This window comes from Schistocerca gregaria, chromosome 8, assembly GCF_023897955.1.
Source record: "Schistocerca gregaria isolate iqSchGreg1 chromosome 8, iqSchGreg1.2, whole genome shotgun sequence".
In the NCBI taxonomy this organism is placed as follows: domain Eukaryota; kingdom Metazoa; phylum Arthropoda; class Insecta; order Orthoptera; family Acrididae; genus Schistocerca; species Schistocerca gregaria.
In genome coordinates, this window is record NC_064927.1 from 122,184,202 (window position 1) to 122,202,781 (window position 18,580).

General features: G+C 42.0%; 1 protein-coding gene across 1 annotated transcript in view; it reads right to left on the bottom strand.

Annotated features, from left to right (window-relative positions):
- LOC126284715 (unconventional myosin-XVIIIa) overlaps positions 1-15,825 on the bottom strand; it is a 1,203,577-nt gene extending 1,187,752 nt beyond the window's left edge. The window contains exon 1 of the mRNA XM_049983847.1: positions 15,193-15,825. Coding sequence (XP_049839804.1) covers positions 15,193-15,330 — 138 coding nt within the window. The 5' untranslated portion in view covers positions 15,331-15,825. The remainder of the gene's footprint in view (positions 1-15,192) is intronic.
- Between the last annotated feature and the right edge of the window lie 2,755 nt (positions 15,826-18,580).

Here is an 18,580-nt window from a genome sequence, read left to right on the forward strand (position 1 = left end):
TTTTCTCAAAGTGTAGCTAACAAATCTCAGATTTGTTGGATTGACATACATCGTCTTCACAAAAGGTCAGGCCATATAGTGTTTACTAGCAATTTTTTTTATTGAAAGAAAACGACATTATTCAGTATTTGTATGTACGTTAAAAGAGAGTAGTAAATACACTGCATTGTAATGTACCGTTTGGTATCTCCCTGAGCCCTTAGGAAACTAAATAGAGACGACTGTGGTGTCATTTTTTAATTATTGTTAAATTTTATGGCACTATACAGGGTGTTACAAAAAGGTACGGCCAAACTTTTAGGAAACATTCTTCACATACACATAAAGAAAAGATTTTATGTGGACATGTTTCCGGAAACGCTTAATTTCCACGTTAGAGCTCATTTTAGTTTCGTCAGTATGTACTGTACTTCCTCGATTCACCGCCAGTTGGCCCAACTGAAGGAAGGTAATGTTGACTTCGGTGCTTGTGTTGACATGCGACTCATTGCTCTACAGTACTAGCATGAAGCACATCATCAGTACGTAGCATCAACAGGTTAGTGTTCATCACGAACGTGGTTTTGCAGTCAGTGCAATGTTTACAAATGCGGAGTTGGCAGATGCCCATTTGATGTATGGATTAGCACGGGGCAATAGCCGTGACGCCGTGCGTTTGTATCGAGGCAGATTTCCAAAACGAAGGTGTCCCGACAGGAAGACGTTCGAAGCAATTGATCGGCGCCTTAGGGAGCACGCAACATTCCAGCCTATGACTCGCGACTGGGGAAGACCTAGAATGACGAGGACACTTGCAATGGACGAGGCAATTCTTCGTGCAGTTGACGATAACCCTAATGTCAGTGTCAGAGAAGTTGCTGCTGTACAAGGTAACGTTGACCACGTCACTGTATGGAGAGTGCTACGGGAGAACCAGTTGTTTCCGTACCATGTACAGCGTGCGCAGGCACTATCAGCAGCTGATTGGCCTCCACGGGTACACTTCTGCGAATGGTTCATCCAGCAATGTGTCAATCTTCATTTCAGTGCAAATGTTCTCTTTAAGGAAGAGGCTTCATTCCAACGTGAGCAAATTGTAAATTTTCACAATCAACATGTGTGGGCTGACGAGAATCCGCACTCAATTGTGCAATCACGTCATCAACACAAATTTTCTGTGAACGTTTGGGCAGGCATTGTTGGTGATGTCTTGATTGCGCCCAATGTTCTTCCGCCTACGCTCAATGGAGCACATTATCATGATTTCATACGGGATATTCTACCTGTGCTGCTAGAACATGTGCCTTCACAAGTACGACACAACATGTGGTTCATGCACGATGGGGCTCCTGCTCATTTCAGTCGAAGTGTTCGTACGCTTCTCAACCACAGATTCGGTGACCGATGGATTGGTAGAGGCGGGCCAAGTCCATGGCCTCCACGCTCTCCTGACCTCAACCCTCTTGACTTTCATTTATGGGGCCGTTTGAAAGCTCTTGTCTACGTAACCCGGGTACCAAATGTAGAGACTCTTCGTGCTCGTATTGTGGACGGCTGCATCAGCGCATCACGGATTCCATGCGACGGAGGGTGGATGCATGTACACTCGCTAACGGAGGACATTTTGAACATTTCCTGTAACAAAGTGTTTGAAGTCACGCTGGTACGTTCTGTTGCTGTGTGTCTCCATTCCATGATTAATGTGATTTGAAGAGAAGTAATAAAACGAGCTCTAACATGGAAAGTAATCGTTTCCGGACACATGTCCACATAACATATTTGTTTTCTTCGTGTGTGAGGAATGTTTCATGAAAGTTTGGCCGTACCTTTTTGTAATACACTGTACACACACCTTGCATTGTAAAAAATTTGTTAAAAGTCATTATAAAAGTTAGTATTCGCACTCTTCCGATATCACATTCGGAAGTGTCGCTTGCTGGCCGCTTGGGGCGCTGCTATCGCTGTGGATAACAAAAACGAGATGGAGTGTCTCGACTGTTACGTTTGTGCTGATACTCTTGCTGCAGCAGCATCGACAATCGATAATGGCATATCAGCTGCCGATCACCGCAAAGATGCTGCATGCCACGCAGCATCACAGGGCGCCAATCCAGACGAGGCAACACCCACGCCTGGTGCACTGGCGCATGGGACGAGAGCGAGTGTTTGTGTTGACCTCCGACTCGCTCGAAGAGCAACTTCACCTTCCCGTGGACAGTAGTTGAATCATCGCGCCGCCGCGCTCATATCAATCTCTAACGTACAGCGTGTTAAACGGCGTCATCGGACGAGTGTTCATAGCAACTGAAGTTGACATACATTCACAGTTCGTTTTCGATAGAGTTTTGTCTTCGCGAAGCTCAGTATCATAGGCTGCTTCTTGTAGTTGGACTACAATACACGGAATTCGATACATAATTCCACGTGTGAACATTCAGCCACAGCCTTGGAGAGCGAGTTGGTTCAAATGGCTCTAAGCACTATGGGACTTAACATCTGAGGTCATCAGTCCCCTAGAGTTAGAACTAATTAAACCTAACCTAAGGACATCACACACTTCCATGCCCAGGCACGATTCGAACCTGCGACCGTTGCAGCCGAGTGGTTCCGGACTGAAGCGCCTAGAAACGCTCGACTACAGCGGCCTGGTGGAGGGCGAGACGGGTAAGTGCCTTATCTGCTTCAAATAAAGAAGCAAACGGATCTTCAAATAGCCTATGCTAAGACTGTATGGAGAGCCGGCACCGAAGTGAAAGATGCATGGAAGCAAATCATGGAAAAATTAAGAGCACAGAGAAGTTTAAATCCCTGGGGGAATGAATCCAACTCAACGGACTGGATAAAGAGGCAAACAAGGGCAGAAAACTAGACCTGGCGTACAAGCTGACGCAGAACAAGTACAAAAAACTGGCGTTATCCTGCAAGGCCGAAAACAGACACTACAGCTCCGTATTACAACCTGAAGGACTGTACGCTTCAGAGATTTTAAATAATAAAAGATGAGCTTTAGGAACTCTAAAAGACAAAAAGGAAGATACTGCGAAAACTACTCGGACCACGGAAGACTACTGATGGAAGAAGCGGGAAAACGAAAAACTCTACAAGGACGCTGGAAGCGGAGTTCTACGGGTACCTACTAAGAATGGATAAATGCAGACTGATCGAAAGGATCTTTAACTACATTGTGCGGTTAAAGGATTCATTTAAATGTATAAATGAGATGAAGAGGGATACGGTGAAGATGGCACACCATAGTAGAGAGCGCAGAAGCCGAGTTAAAAGTATAAAATCATTTCAAAAGAAACCATCAAACAGGAGGCCCACACTGATCATTACCCAGGAAGAGAGAGGAAAAAAATAAGCGAAAGAATGAAGAGGTTCTGGGAGAAGAAAAACCAAGAAGTCAAGGCCTTTGCGGTCCATAGTTGGCCAAATGCAGAAATTAAAAAAAGCGTTATGTTTTGAATGAAGTATTTAATTGACTGTTCTCTTTGGCCACTTGCGTGTTCGAAAACAGAACACAAAACTTGCAATTAAGTATTTTTTTATTTACTCATCCAAAAATCTTTCCAGTTTGGGGGCCACACAACTCCTCTATAAATATTGTGTACGAATGTGTGTGCATACACACACGCACGAATTAGTTTTGGGCGTCAAATTAAATAAGACTTGAAACCCGACGGCCGAATTTCCCCGAGCAGAGCCTCTCGGCCAAAAATAGCACACGATCATTTTATCATTTTTCACTTACTGCTAACATCTCATTTCTTCCTCGGCTGTCTCTGCTCACTGTCGATATCTCTCTCTCTTCGTCGTCGTCATCGTCATATACTCCGCCCTCTCATCATCACTGGCTCTCACCCACTTTTTCCTTATTTTTTCCCTCTGGCACTCTCCTTCACTGTATTCCTAGCACGGTTCTGTCTCCGTAAACTATGGCCCATCGCCACTGTGTCCATCTCTTTCTCTCACGCTGCCATGGTCTCTACAACACAACTCCTGTCTATTATCTTCCAATATTTATTACTTTTCCGCTCTTTGCCACTGCCACTCAGCACACAAAAGAGCGAATATGTTCCCCGTCAAAATTCTTGGAAACTTTTTTAAAGGTGCTGAAGACGATAGAACGAAGCGGCTAGTACCTCAATTTTCAGCCAGTCTTTTAAAAGAACAGGAAAATATTCACGTTTTTTGTACTCTGAAAGGAGCATATTTCCACTGGTTCACTGCTTTTCCCTACTGCAGCACGGCATGCAATTCATATGAAAAGAAATGTATTGGTCAGTAAACTTAGCTAGTTTACTTATGTGCAATTGAAATAACGTAAACTAATTTTACACCTCCGACTACATTTAATACGCACAAAAATTTTGTATCTCCTTCATTCCTACAATAAGACGTTCCTGAATGTTAAGGAAGACACTTAACAGCATATTTCTTCACGCTACGTTACTTCATAAACTATGTTTTCGCCTCACACCTGATTTTACGTATGTAAGTAGGATAATTTTGAACCTACGTATCTCGAAAACGGGTAAAGATATGAAGAAAATTTTCAGTGTTGTTCGAGATCGGACTTTTAAGAGTACACTGTAAAAATTTCAGCCATTTGCCGTGCATACCCGTCTTGGAATACTCGGTTGGATTTTGGTCCGCTGGTGACGGCGAAATTGCAGTAAAAGACCCTTTCTGGGGTTTTCTTAGAAAGTGCCCATGAACTTTTGGTGCCTCCACAAGCCCCATCGAACCCATCGTCGATCAAATCAAATGCGATAAGAACCAACCGATTTGCTCCATTTGCCTCAGCAGGAGTAAGTGCGTAATATTCATACTTTGACGCTGTACTGTGGGGCAGTGGCACTAAGGCGATCCTTTTGTTGGGTATACAAATGGTCCCTATCCCAGAGGCTATCCAAAACACTTGACCCTACCTTTTCTTTTTATCGCCAACAGAACTCGAGGTATGAGCACCAGATGACCCAGTTTTTATGCACGACATTCTGGAACATACTGGTAATGTGCTGTCGCATGTATATCGATTAACGCCAGAGTCTCTAGAAGAGCAACAAACGCAGCCGCCTCACATTCACAATATACAGTGGTCGACCGGCGGAAGGCGTACTCGCCTTACATGGCACGTATACGGCTGGTATTCAAGTGGTATTCGCCAGTCTACACAATTGTTGTTCATTCTGGTAGTGCCCACAACTTGCCGTGTACTACTACTACTACTATTACTAGGATCATATTTAACCTTATGTAATACTCGCTCTGGATTGACAAGCACGCTCGCAGGGCGTTGTCTCGACGGTGCAGGAACGATCTGTAGCGTACTTTCTATTTCTCTGAGGTTGTGATGAGGAGGTACTGAGTGCAACTGGGGAGACAAGGAATAGTTAACTTGGGGTAATGGAGGGAAGTTTGGGGAGGCAAGGGGAAAGAACTATAGAGGGAGGTCGAGGTTGTGCTACAGTATGCGGGTTCAACTGCATATATGCTTTGGTAGTTATGCAGGCATGAAGAGATACGAGACGCTGAAAGAAACAAAACCTTTGGAATTGAATGAAGATGACCACAGCAATAGTTTTAATCTTTTTTTTAATAAATGAAACGCGCTAGTTTGCTTTTTTTCTTCTCTTGCCACATACAGGAAGATTCTACCTCGGTTGTGATCAAAAAGGGGCCAGCAATACTGGTATTAGTAGTTTTTTTTCCTAAAGTCTCAGGGCTGAAGTGATCGCCATCGCCATAGCAAAAATATAATAATACCAATATTGCCGGCCCCTGTTTTGATCACAGCCGAGGTAGAATGTTCCTACACGTTGGTCAGGTGCCTGAAGACGGCGTATTAAAACGCTGAAACGGGTTGCCAAATAAAATAAGGTTGGAAACTAGACGGCTGAAAGGCGTTGACAACCTGTATCTGTAATTGTCCGAAGACTGGTTTCTCCTTGCTAGTCTATCCTTTGCGAGCCTCATCGTCTCTGTACTTCTAATGCAACCTACATTGACTTAACCTGCTTACAATATTCGTGCCTTGCCTCCCACCCCTAATTTATTTTCATTTCCATTACCAAACTGTCTCCTTGATGCCTCAGGAGATGTCCTTGTAAGTAGGCTCTTTAGGTTTTTATGTTGGTAACACTACGTAGCGCTCTGTATGAAAATCACTGACTGTGCTGTGTGCAGTCTGTGGCTGGTTGGCATTGTTGAAATATTCGCTATTGTGGTATTGGGCAGTTGGATGTGAACAGCGCATAGCGTTGTGCAGTTGGAGGTGAGCCGCCAGCAGTGGTGGATGTGGGGAGAGAGGTGGCAGAATTTTGAGAGCGGACGATCTGGACCTGTGTCCATCATAAAAAGGAAATTTACAAGGCTGGATGCCATGAACTGAGATTTGAACACTATTAAGGTAAATACATTGTTTGCTCTCTATCAAAATCTTTCATTTGCTAACTATGCCTATCAGTAGTTAATGCCTTCAATAGTTAGACTCTTTTATTTAGCTGGCACTAGTGGCGCTCGCTGTATTGCAGTAGTTCGAGTAACGAAGATTTTTGTGAGGTAAGTGATTCATGAAAGGTATAGGTTATTGTTAGTCAGGGCCATTCTTTTGTAAGGATTTTTGAAAGTCAGATTGCGTTGCGCTAGAAATATTATGTGTCAGTTTAGTGTTGATCAGAATAAGTAAAGAGAGTAACGTCTGAGTACGTTCAGTGTTGCTCAGCTGTTTGAAAATCAAATAACGTAGAGGTTTATCAGCACAGCAATTCATTAATTTTTCTAAGGGGACCTTTCATACTAGCAACTGACCCCTTCTTTAAGTCAAGTTGTGCTGTAAATTCCTTTCCCCAATTCGATCCAGTAGCTCCTCATTTGTAAGATTTCTAAGTGAAACAGCAATTGATTCTCATTGGTATTCGGTCTACACACATAATCCCCAGTATTCTTCTGCAGCACCATATTTCAAAAGCTTCTCTTCTTTTACTGTCTGAACTGCCGTAGCCCACGTTTCACATCCAAAGAAGGCTATTCTCCAGACACGTACCTTCAGAAAAGACTTACTAACTCTGAAATTAGGAGTAGATTTTTTTCTCCTCTCTGTATATTGTATTTTCCCTACTTTGGTTGCCCAAATAGCAAAACCCAACTACTACTCTTGGTGTCTTATTTTCTGATCCAATTGTATCAGTATCACCTGATTTAATTCGACTAATTCCATTCCTCCTGTTTCACTTTTGTTGGTATTCACCTTATAACCTCATTTCAAGATACTGTCCATTTCATTTAACTGCTCTTTTAAGTCCCTCGCCGTCTCTGACAGAATTACAATGTCACCATCAAACCGTAATTTTTTTTATTTCTTCTCCATCAATTTTAATTCCTTTGCCAAATTTTTCCTTGATTTCCCTCTTATTTGCTATATTGTCCTAAGCGTACTAAAATTTAAGAGAGTTACAGTAATCAGATGCATTTCTGTACTTGTAACTTGCATAATACGCGGGTTGGAACTATAATAGTGGCAACTATTTATTTACAGCTCGTACAAAACAGATACGTTTTTCAAAGTGTTACTGACCTTGAAAGTAGTCACCAGAATTGTGTATAAATCGTTACCAGCGATGTGGAAGTCGTAGGACACTTTCAGCAATACCAATTGTATTGACAGTTCGAGCGGTGCGGTCTATTGCCCGACGAATTTTTAGCAGTTCTGAAGCGTACGTCGTGAAGTGTTTCCTTCAGTTTAGAAATCGATTTGAACTCACGAGGGATTCAGACAGCGGAGTGCGGTACGTGATAAAGCACTTAGCAGCCCCATCAGTCAAACAAATCAGTAACAGCTTGCACGTAAACTGGTCGTAGATTGTGTTCCAAAAATGAACAGCATTGAGACAGAAGTGATGACACTTTCTGCAGGATGGCTCTGAGCACTATGGGACTCAACTGCTGTGGTCATTAGTCTCCTAGAACTTAGAACTACTTAAACCTAACTAACCTAAGGACATCACACACATCCATGCCCGAGGCAGGATTCGAACCTGCGACCGTAGCAGTCTCACGGTTTCGGACTGCGCGCCTAGAACCGCGAGACCACCGCGGCCGGCTACACTTTCTGCAGGACCTGACCATCATTTTGCAGGACAACGCTCAAGCACGTACTGTGCAAGCTGTTACTGATTTGTTTGACTGATGGGGCTGCTACGTGCTATACCACCTATTGCAATTCCCTGACTTGAGCCCTCGTGAGTTCAACTCGATTTCTAAACTGAAGGAAACACTTCACGGCTTTCACTTCAGAACTGCTACCAATTCGTCGGGCAATAGACCGCGCCGCTCGAACTGTCAACACAACTGGCAGTGCTGAGAGTGTCCTACGACTTCCACATCGCTGGTAACGCGTTATACACAATGCTGGTGACTACTTTCAAGGTCAGTAACACTTTGAAAAACGTATCTGTTTTGTACGAGCTGTAAGTAAATAGTTACCACTATTAAAGTTCCAACCCTCGTATGTTTCCATTTTAAGGCACAGTTTTTGGTTGTGAATGTAGCGTCGTTCTCCGTGTCTTGACACAATTATGTTTTCAATCGTATTGAAGACCCAAAACGTTATAATCGCCGCACAGTGAGATTAATGCAACCTTGGGGGGTTGCTGACACGAAAGCACACAGGTTGCCCTAGAAACGTCTTGACCAACTCCGAGGGGTTGTACAAGGTGCCATGATGAACTAGTCGAGGTTAAGAGCCGTGTCCGGAAACGTCATCCATTGACGCTACAGAACATATAAGTTACAGGCGCCGGCGCCTGCGACTAGGCCACCCCTACGGCAGCAAACGTGACTTTGCACGCTGACGTACCGTACGCGGGAAGTCTCGAAACGTAATTTGTCATTCAATGATAGCGATTGATTGCCACGATCGCCAGTGGTTAAGATAAAGCTAGCTGCTGCGTTGAAAGATCTTGTCTCCTATGAATGCAGTGCTCTCTTCCCTTGGTGAATGACACAGTTTTTCTGTGTACAGAAAAAACACAGGAGATTTTCCTGTACAGTGAAAAGCAATGGAGATTTTAGACGGTTCCAGGAGAAACATAAAATGTGCGTCGAAACCCGTGTCCGAAACCATCAGCCACCGAGGCAAGGCCTTTCCACATTGCAACGAGCTCCACCTTCTCCACTGGTGATATGTGGCAATTAGTCGCGATCAAAGAATAACAAACAACATTGCGAGACATGCCGGCTACGGTCCATCAGTGTAGAAAGTCACGTTTGCTGTCGAAGGTGCGGCCAAATGGCAGCCGCCGGCGCCTATAACTTCGACGCTGTGTAGCGATCGTTGAGTGACGTTACCGACACGGGGTTCTATCCTCGATTTGTTCCTCAACATACTCTCTACTTCCCTTCGTAGTTTGTCGCAAATTTCCTCGGACACCCTGTATAAGCGGAGTGTATAGTTTGCTGCAGTGAAACGTTTTATAGAGGAGTAGTAGTAGTTGTCGTCGTCTACATATTGAAACTTTCCTGGCAGATTAAAACTGTGTGCCGGACCGAGACTCGAACTCGGGACCTTTGCCTTTCGCGGGCAAGGACTCTAGCAACTGAACTACCCAAGCACGACCCACGCCCCGTCCTCGCACCTTTACTTCCACCAGTATCTCGCCTCCTACCTTACAAACTTTACAGAAGCCCTCCTGTGAACCTTGCAGGACAATCTCATTCTGGAAACATCCCCCAGGCTGTGGCCAAGCCAAGTCTCCGCAATATCATTTCTTTCAGGAGTGCTAGTCCTGCAAGGTTCGCAGGAGAGTTTCTGTTAAGTTTGGAAGGTAGGAGACGAAATACTGGCAGAAGTAAAGCTGTGAGGACGGGGCGTGAGTCGTGCTTGGGTAGCTCAGTTGGTAGAGCACTTGCCCGCGAAAAGCAACGGAGTTCGAGCCTCGGCCCGGCGCACAGTTTTAATCTGCCAGGAAGTTTCATATCAGCGCACACTCCGTTGCAGAGTGAAAATCTCATTCCAGTCTACATTTCTTGCCAAGAAATGGTGAAGTCCAGCATCTTCTGGAATGCCTAGGCAATTACAGACGCCAAAACTCATTGGGCAGTGTATGTAATGCATCTTATTTAATACTTTGTCTAGACAGTTAATAAATGTCGTTTAAAGCAAAGCATGAATGAAGGTTAATTTAACTATTTTGACACTTGATTCGCAGACATCATTGTTATAACAATTACAGTCCAGGTCGGTTGGGGTTGAGGTGTTTCAAGAGTATCACTTTCGCTAAAATGAGAAATATATAAAAAAAAAAATCAAGAATGTCAGGTGCCTGTGTTAAAAAGACAAGTTATTTGCAATTGAAAATGTCATTTAAGTTCTGCTTTCTGCAAAATATAAATCGTAAAAGAAGTACCGGTACATCGTCGAAGTGTATAAAAATTGAAAGTTCAGATTCAATTATTGTGTATTAACATTCTTAATCACTGTTGGATGCTGTCTTTTTAACTGTTTTGCATACTAGTAAGTGTTAAAAACTATTAAAAACATCTACTTCATTATACGTCAATTTTGACACACACACACACACACACACACACACACACAGTTATGATTGTTTTCATATTTTAATATTTCATTGTAATTATATACTTTGTTTGTGTCCATTTCGTATTTCATTCTTTACGTATAACCTATTAGCTAGCATTACCTAGGCACTTTAAACATTTCTTAGGGAAAATACTAAACAAAACTTAAGTTGAACACCGTGCCAGAACGTCCTAGGTCTTCTATATATTGCCTAGACATTCTACACAGTGCCTTGATTTGATACTTTGCTGGCAACACATATTCTTAGTTGTGATAGTGGGTGCTGTCTAAACTAAGAGCAAAAGATGGCTATGGTGATGCCAATTAAGTATCATAAGCTGCAGTAGTACATGATTGCAGTTTTATCAGTTTCTGATGCACCGAAAAACATAATCAGTGTGGACTGTAATAATTTGAGTAAGGTTGAATACAGCATGTGGTTAAACTACAGTTAACAGGCCATAATGTACGAGATAAATAAGGAACACCTGTCACTTTCCCTCAAAGGCCTTCTCAAACATAGAACAAGAAGTAGATCACAGAACAGGTTAATGTGAAAGAGGTTTCATGTTAACAGGCACACTATTGTCAATAAATCTTTTGTATCGATTGCATTCTGACAGAACGCTCATATATTAAAGAAAACCATCTCCAAACTTACATTTCACGTGTAAATTTGGGATCCATTCGAGATTCAGACAGGAGTTATATAGGCAAACGGTTTCTTAGCTATCTTATTTAATTTGTTTATAAAGAAAATGGAATTGCCCAGCATCTCTAGCAAAAGTCTGAAACGTTCAAAAAACTGTTGAAACACTATTTGTTTATGGAGAGGTACTGCCTTGAGTAAAACAATTTTTGTTTTTCTTTTTATTCCGAAGACATGCCTCGCTAAAGTTACAGCCTGCACAAAGAAACCCTTCGTGTCAATGTCTGTTGAAACTTCACACGTCTAGGGAATAAAAAGAAATACAGAAATTGTGTTTTGCTCAGGGCGGGTCCTCTCTAAAAACAAATCTATTTGAAGCAAATACGAACACAAGAGCTTCAAACCGAAGTTGCTGAAACACTATCTTCTACGAGAAGGCATGAATACATCGCACACCAACAACTTAAAAAAAAGTATGGAAACGAGATTGATAAAAAAATCAAGGGAGCCGATAAATTTAAACATCTTGCGGAACTAACAAAAATGATCTTCGTACAGAAGTTAAGAAAAAGATGCAGTGAAAGGATGGGCATAGGGGATATGGTATTGCAATCGCATTTATCATGTAAAGGTTATGGTACAATCATCTGAATTACCGAAACTAATAATGTGCCAAAAAGACAATCTTAAGCTGGCCTCAAAGCCACCAAATGAGGTCAAGTGTTCTGAAAATCAGGGTAACAATAACTATAAATGCTGCTGCGGCCAACTCTGTCTCTGGTGTAACTGTGATTGCTCAATCCTAGAGCATTTCGAAAGAAAACTTTTTATGTCTGAACCAAGGCACTCGCCAGATATATTATCCGCAGAGAACTCGGAGCAAGGTCACCCGACCGGTTTCCGTAACAGCAATTAAACTTTAAAACGCAAGTAAATGCGGCCGGATCGGACGCGTCGTGAAGCTAATTCTCCTTGGGACCCGCTGTACAGTAAGTATGCAGTATTCTGCTAGGGGCGAGTCCGACAATGCCGTCAGCGGCTGGGACGCGGAAGTATTGTACAATGGCGCCAGAGCAGCGGAACGCCGCGGCCTTGACTTTGAAAGGCCAGGCTGCCGATGTTTGTTAAACAGTCGCGTGTTCTCCACAGTGTTTACTCTCCATTACAAGCAGCAGCGCCAACACCAAAGCTTTTCGTTAGCTGTTGTGCTTCCAATGCAACAAGCAGTAGCACACTAACGTAAGCTTTAACTAGTCGTAATGTATACCGATTTTCTATCCAGGATGCTCGCTATGTGTGGTAAATAGCTTTTTGCACATCCAGTGCGTCTGTAGAAGTATGTTAAAGACTGTAACAAGACCCTTTCAATTATTCCATGAAATGAAAAAGATACAAATGATCCAAAAACTGGCTAGAGCATATGAGTGCCCCTGAAATCTGATTTGATAACAGGGTTATAAGATCCAGGTTACGTTGGAAGCGCAGAATCTGATTGTGAGTTGGGTAGCCAACGAATGCAAATGCGAAATAAAAGTTGTGCAAAACTATTAACCTCCAGAGTAGCTCCATGTCTGCTCTCGCATCAGATTTGACGCACTTTTCGTTCCAAAACTCATAAAATGTGCATTAAATAATACACAAATCTATACGTATTTCGGTGCATGTTATATAAGATACATCGACTATGAAAACTTGCCTACAAACACAACTGAAGAGTAGCCGGCATCTTTGTGTTTTTGGCATCGTAAGTGAATAACAGAAATTTCGAAGTTTGTAGTTCTCATACGCAAAATAAATGTTATGCTTCTTGTTCACACACTGAGTAGCAAGATTACCTTTTGGACGCTTTTTAGTGCAGATAAACCTTAGAAAAATGAGCCTGCAGTTCTCGATGAACTTTAGTGTTCCAGTCTGCACCATATTTTGGCTCGATTTACGTTCAGGATTTCTAAGCCAACTATATAACATGCATAGTATGTGTCCATACATATTTTCTCCATAGCAATAGTACTGTCATTCAATTAGACGAGGAACTATGATATACAGCGTACATGGATCAGCTTTGTAACATTATTCTTACACCCCATGATCCAAAAAGACGTACTGAGTATTTCCCTAGGGAAAAAAAGACAAAGGAGAAGATATGTCACTACTCCCCGTAGCTGATGATTTATAGATACAACACCGAAAAAAATTGCAACCGTACACGCATGCCTTCAGATGTTCTCTCTATTGTTGCCGACAATGTATTCGTATGTTTTTTGTTTTGTTTTTATAGAAGTAGTAAAAGTCAGAGAAGGTAAACTTTCTCCCCAAGGCCTACAAATCTGTATTCCGCAGAGGGGACGGACTTTTGGCAGAAATTTTGTCTACGACCAGGTATTATCTTTTTTATTTTCTGTTACGCCAGTTTTGTGCCATAACCAGTTACAGACTACGTTTGTCCTCAGCCAGATACATTTCTTGAGCTGAGTAAAATCTTTTTGAGTGTTAGGCCGTGTCATTGTAACAGACAATTCCGGCTGTATAGTTGTTTTAGTGTTTTATAATGATGCGGCTTAACACCCAAAAGATATTTACTGAAACTGAGAATGACCGTGATAACCAACGAATTCATATTAACATGGAGATGTTTGAAAACGTGTTCTGAATCCAAAACAACGACTTTCTTCTTTGAATCATTGGCAGGATGTTACTATTTCTTACCACACTAGGCCTTGTTTAGAAAACTTTCAAGAGTTTAGCTCTTTTCCACGCCATGAGGAGCGAAGACTTGACGATGACAGAGAAACAGTTTGGGATGGAGGGTTGAAAAGTGCAGACCGTGGACTACTACAGCACGGTTTCAAACACGTTTTATTGTGAACTGAATGCTTGGGACAACAATTTAAGCCACTGGTTGAAAGATCTGTTCTGTAACAATGGCACTATTCAAAAGATACGGAAGCTCGTGCTGCTGTCTAATACGCAAATGTCAGCGCTATTACTAAGCAGTAAGCTGCTACACAACGCTCTCTCCTCCGCATTCCCTCGTGCTGGCAGCTTACCTTACTCATCAAAGACCCACCCATCGACGCCGGTGACGGAGTAGGGTTTAACATTGAGCGACACCGGTATCAAATTGTTATGACGGGCAACTTTTCAACACGCCTGCCGGCTGGCGAGGCAACGAAGAGGAAATTGCAATACACCTCCCTTCCGGGAGGAAGCCAAGCGCAGCCGATACATGGTCTCTCGTAGCGCGCCGCAACTGCAGCCACCAAACTGAAGCCTCGAAGCTCTCCCTTGCGGCGTCAGCAGTAACGATTGCCCCTGACAGTGCCAGCACCCCTCTGCAGGCTTCCGCCCCTACAGCTAAAGTGTGTAAACACACCCCTCCGCGCGCTTCAAACGCCAGCGCTAAGCTACTTTCATTAACTCCGACGCTGTCAAACTCAATCTCTTACGCCAATGAAAATCATGCTCGCGAGAGAATAAATGGAGAATACACCACAATGCCCACCAAGCGTCGAAGAAAATTTGGCCCTAAAAATTAAACTCAGGCAATCTGTAGATTTTTTTAGAAAGTTTCGTTCGCAAATGCCACATGTGAAAAAATCTGAAATTAAGTCCTGCAATAATGAGAATCAATCAGTAACATCACAGATCGACAAATATTTACTGCCGGCTAATTATGGTTTGTCCTACTTGTAACACAGCAAATGTGCTTCCGCTCTTGTTAGCGTCTCATTTCACCACAGTTGCCCAACCATGTTCCACAATTTAAACAGTCAATTGCATCGACATGATTCGATTCCACAGCTGGCCACGTTAAAAGTCGACACCTGAACGAACGGCACACGTATATTGAACAACAGAAAGTAAGAAATCACAACGATGAAATAAATATTATGAAAAACCTAAATGCGAACATTACTGCATACAAATCCCAAAACTGCAGTAGCGTGTAATAAATTAACGGTAGAAAGCATAAAAAACTCACCTCATCCAGTCGTAACAGCTCCTCAGCTGTCATGGGCCCACGATCTCTCTTCTTGTTTTCTTTCCGTTCCTTCTTCTCCTTCTTCCTTTTCTCCTTATCTTCCTTCTCGGCTCCGCCTTTCTTCATGAAGTTGAACATTTTTTTCACTAGTACTCAGCAATCGAAATATGGAGAAAATGCATTTGCATTTCTTCAGATCAATAACACATGCCGGACCACCAGCTCGGAAGTTTGTTTTGGTATAAGTTGCGCGCTGTACAACCGTTACTTTCACATTTATTTATACACTAAACACATTTCACAGCTAAATATTCCGTTGTAGAGGGGTATTCGCTAACAGAGTTTCATTTACTTCGGTTTTGTATGGAAAAATATGTTCATCAACATCTGTCACATATTTAATATCCGAAAACAAATCCATTATTTGAAAAATACGAACAAAAAGCACTTTACGAGGTTTCTGTGCTTTATTATATGTGCATTTTCATTCATCTAAAGTCTCCTACTCGCGCCCGGGACGTGTACGATACGAACAACACGGAACTTGTTGACAAACGCGCCCGCAACGTCGCGGCACTATACACACAAGTCCACTGCAACAGCGGTACTGCCGAGCAGTTCAATATGGCGCTGCCAGCGACTCTCCCGCTGAGCGTGTTCAGTGCTACTGAGGCCGTCGTTCGCGGTCTCGCTTCAAGGTGGCAGTGCGCGCGGCTACGGCAGAGCCACCTATCGTCCGATATTGAAAACAGCCTTCCCGCGAAGAACAAACCGAGTTCGTAGCTACAATACACTCGCACAAAATATTCCATTTCTGCGCACTGTTTGCTGAACGGCATACGTTCGTCCTGGAGACATGTTGGTGGATTTAAAAGCAATAACGTTAAAACTTCGGAGTACACCATGCAATGAAAGCGAATAAATTCCATTAATATTATTTTTCTGTCTTGTATACCACTATCAGACGAATAGAATAGTTTTTAATTACTTTTGATACATAACAGCATAATCTTGTAAGTTTCTGGGAAATGAATTAATATCGGACCTTAATTTTTTCAGTCACCAAATGTTGCCATAATGTGACTGACAAGTTACAAACTACGAAATTATTAGGTTGGTGAATAATTTCGTGGCGTTTTTGTTCTATCCGATTGCTAAGAGCTTATTTATCGATTGTCATTTTTTATTTGAAGTTCACTGTTGCTATGTGAGTTAACATATTGTCATTTTGTCATTTGGAGATAGTGAGTGGAGCTGTGGACGCTAGAAAATGGAGCACTAAGTGGAGAAATGGAACATTTTCCACATATTCTTCTGTTTGAGTTCAATAGATGGTGACAGCGGAGGCAGTGTACTCGAGAACTAGCAAATGTGATAAACTTTGATCATTCCACTACCGTGTGACAATTGCTTGCAAGAGGGAAGGTTAAGAAATCGTATATATGGGTACGGCATGCTCTAAATCACAATTACAAAAGTCAGCGGGTAGCCATACGTGCATCTCTACTTGCTCGTCGTCAGCTGGCTCGTGAAAAACACCGGTCATTCCTATCCTGTATCGTTACTGATAACGAGAAATGGTGTCTTTATGCTAACATACGGAAAAGAAAGGAGTAGCTGAACCCAAACAAAGCAGTGGCGGGCTAAGCTCGTCGTATGCCGTGGGCTGCAAAACTAAGTGACGCCCCCGCGAAGGTAAGTGAGGTCCCTGGTTTGCTTTTAAACTAATGTATTTGTAGTGTACGCTTTGTAAAGAATGAATATTATAGATGTAATGACTGACAAAAAGTACAATGTGTGTACTGTACGCCCTAGCATTTGTAGTAACACACTTAAACATACAGGTGAGAAACTTAGAATATGAAACAGCATTTAGCACAGCAACGATCAAGCAGGCTGCAAAGCAAATGTAAAACACAGAATGAGAAAATTGCCTTTTATTTTATTTGTCTGGAAATAACGCTTCTACAATATCAGTTAATTTCGTAACCATAGTAGAAGGAGACAGTTATTATTAACTAGCTTAGTAGCCTACGCTTCGCTTGCGTGGACTGTATGCTCTGCAAAGATTTTTGCTTTTTGTTTTTCTATAATGAATTTTTTATGTTGGGCACAAATTGCAACACCTTATAGACTTTTCACCGTAATTTTTAAAGCTGTAGGTGCATGGAATTTTCCGGAGAATTTCTCTCTAAAAAGCGATTCTAGTAACTGTAGCCCAAGGTTTCAGTCAATCATGCCTTCTGCGTTCTTGTGGTGATATTTCCACAGAAATTTTCATCCCCTAACAGATATTTCTTTGTATCTAACCGAGAAGTGAAATATCAATGTCTACAGATTTAGCTATAAAATTTTTTAATATAGCAAAATGTTTTTTAAGTTATTTTCATCGCCTATTTCACATCCATATGGGTTGAACTTCCAAAAACTTTGAAACACTTTTTTTTTTGTTTCTAACGGAGCATCCAAATACAAATTTTCATCCCTTTCACGATTTTTTATCCGTAACTGTGAAGTCAAATACCAGTTTTCATAGAAGTAGCTTTCAAGTGCTTCGGTAGTTCGTCAATAATGATTTCTTTTTCAAAACAACGTTTCACCCACTATTTTACTTCCTTAGCGGTTGAATTTCAAAAAGATGCTGAAAGACGTATTTATTTTTTTCTGAGTGAGAAAGCAAACACCCATTTTCGCATTTCTAGCTTCAAAATTGCCTTAATAGCGACATTTTCCAAAAACCTTTCCTCTCCTGTTTCACTCCCTTAGAGGTGGAATTTCGAGAAATCGCTTCTTAAACGACCCGTACAGTATAAAATCATCACCCTCTCCAAACTTCAGGTGTCCATCCTTAGCGGTTAGGACTGGGCGATGATGAATCAGTCAGCCAAGACATTGCCTTTTCTACATATAGATATTGTAATAGTATATGTTTTCTTGCCATTATTTTACTGAGATTCTCAATAACGTCGCTGAAATCTATTTCATTTGAAACTGTTCTTTCATTGATAAAGTGGGCAGATTGGTTGGTCGTTCTTGACTCAACGTCGAGAGGAGATAATTTTTCATTAATTTCAATTTAGAAAAAACGTCTGTCGCATGATGTAGCAGAGACACGAATAGTCCAGAAGTATTGGGTTATAGAAGATGTACACGGTAATGATTCACTGAAGCCCATTTAATTATAAATTGAAGGATATCTTGAACGGTTCATCTGGCAGCAATGTCGACACTGATATCGGTTGCACGTAGATGCCTGCGATGTACATTTTGGCCAGGTTCTCCAGTGCCATAGCCAGAGTGTCATAGAAAGCTTCAAGCATAAATTTTCTTTCAATAATTTGGAAAATTTAGGTAATATCTTTCATAGTCGTCTAATCCACTGAAACAC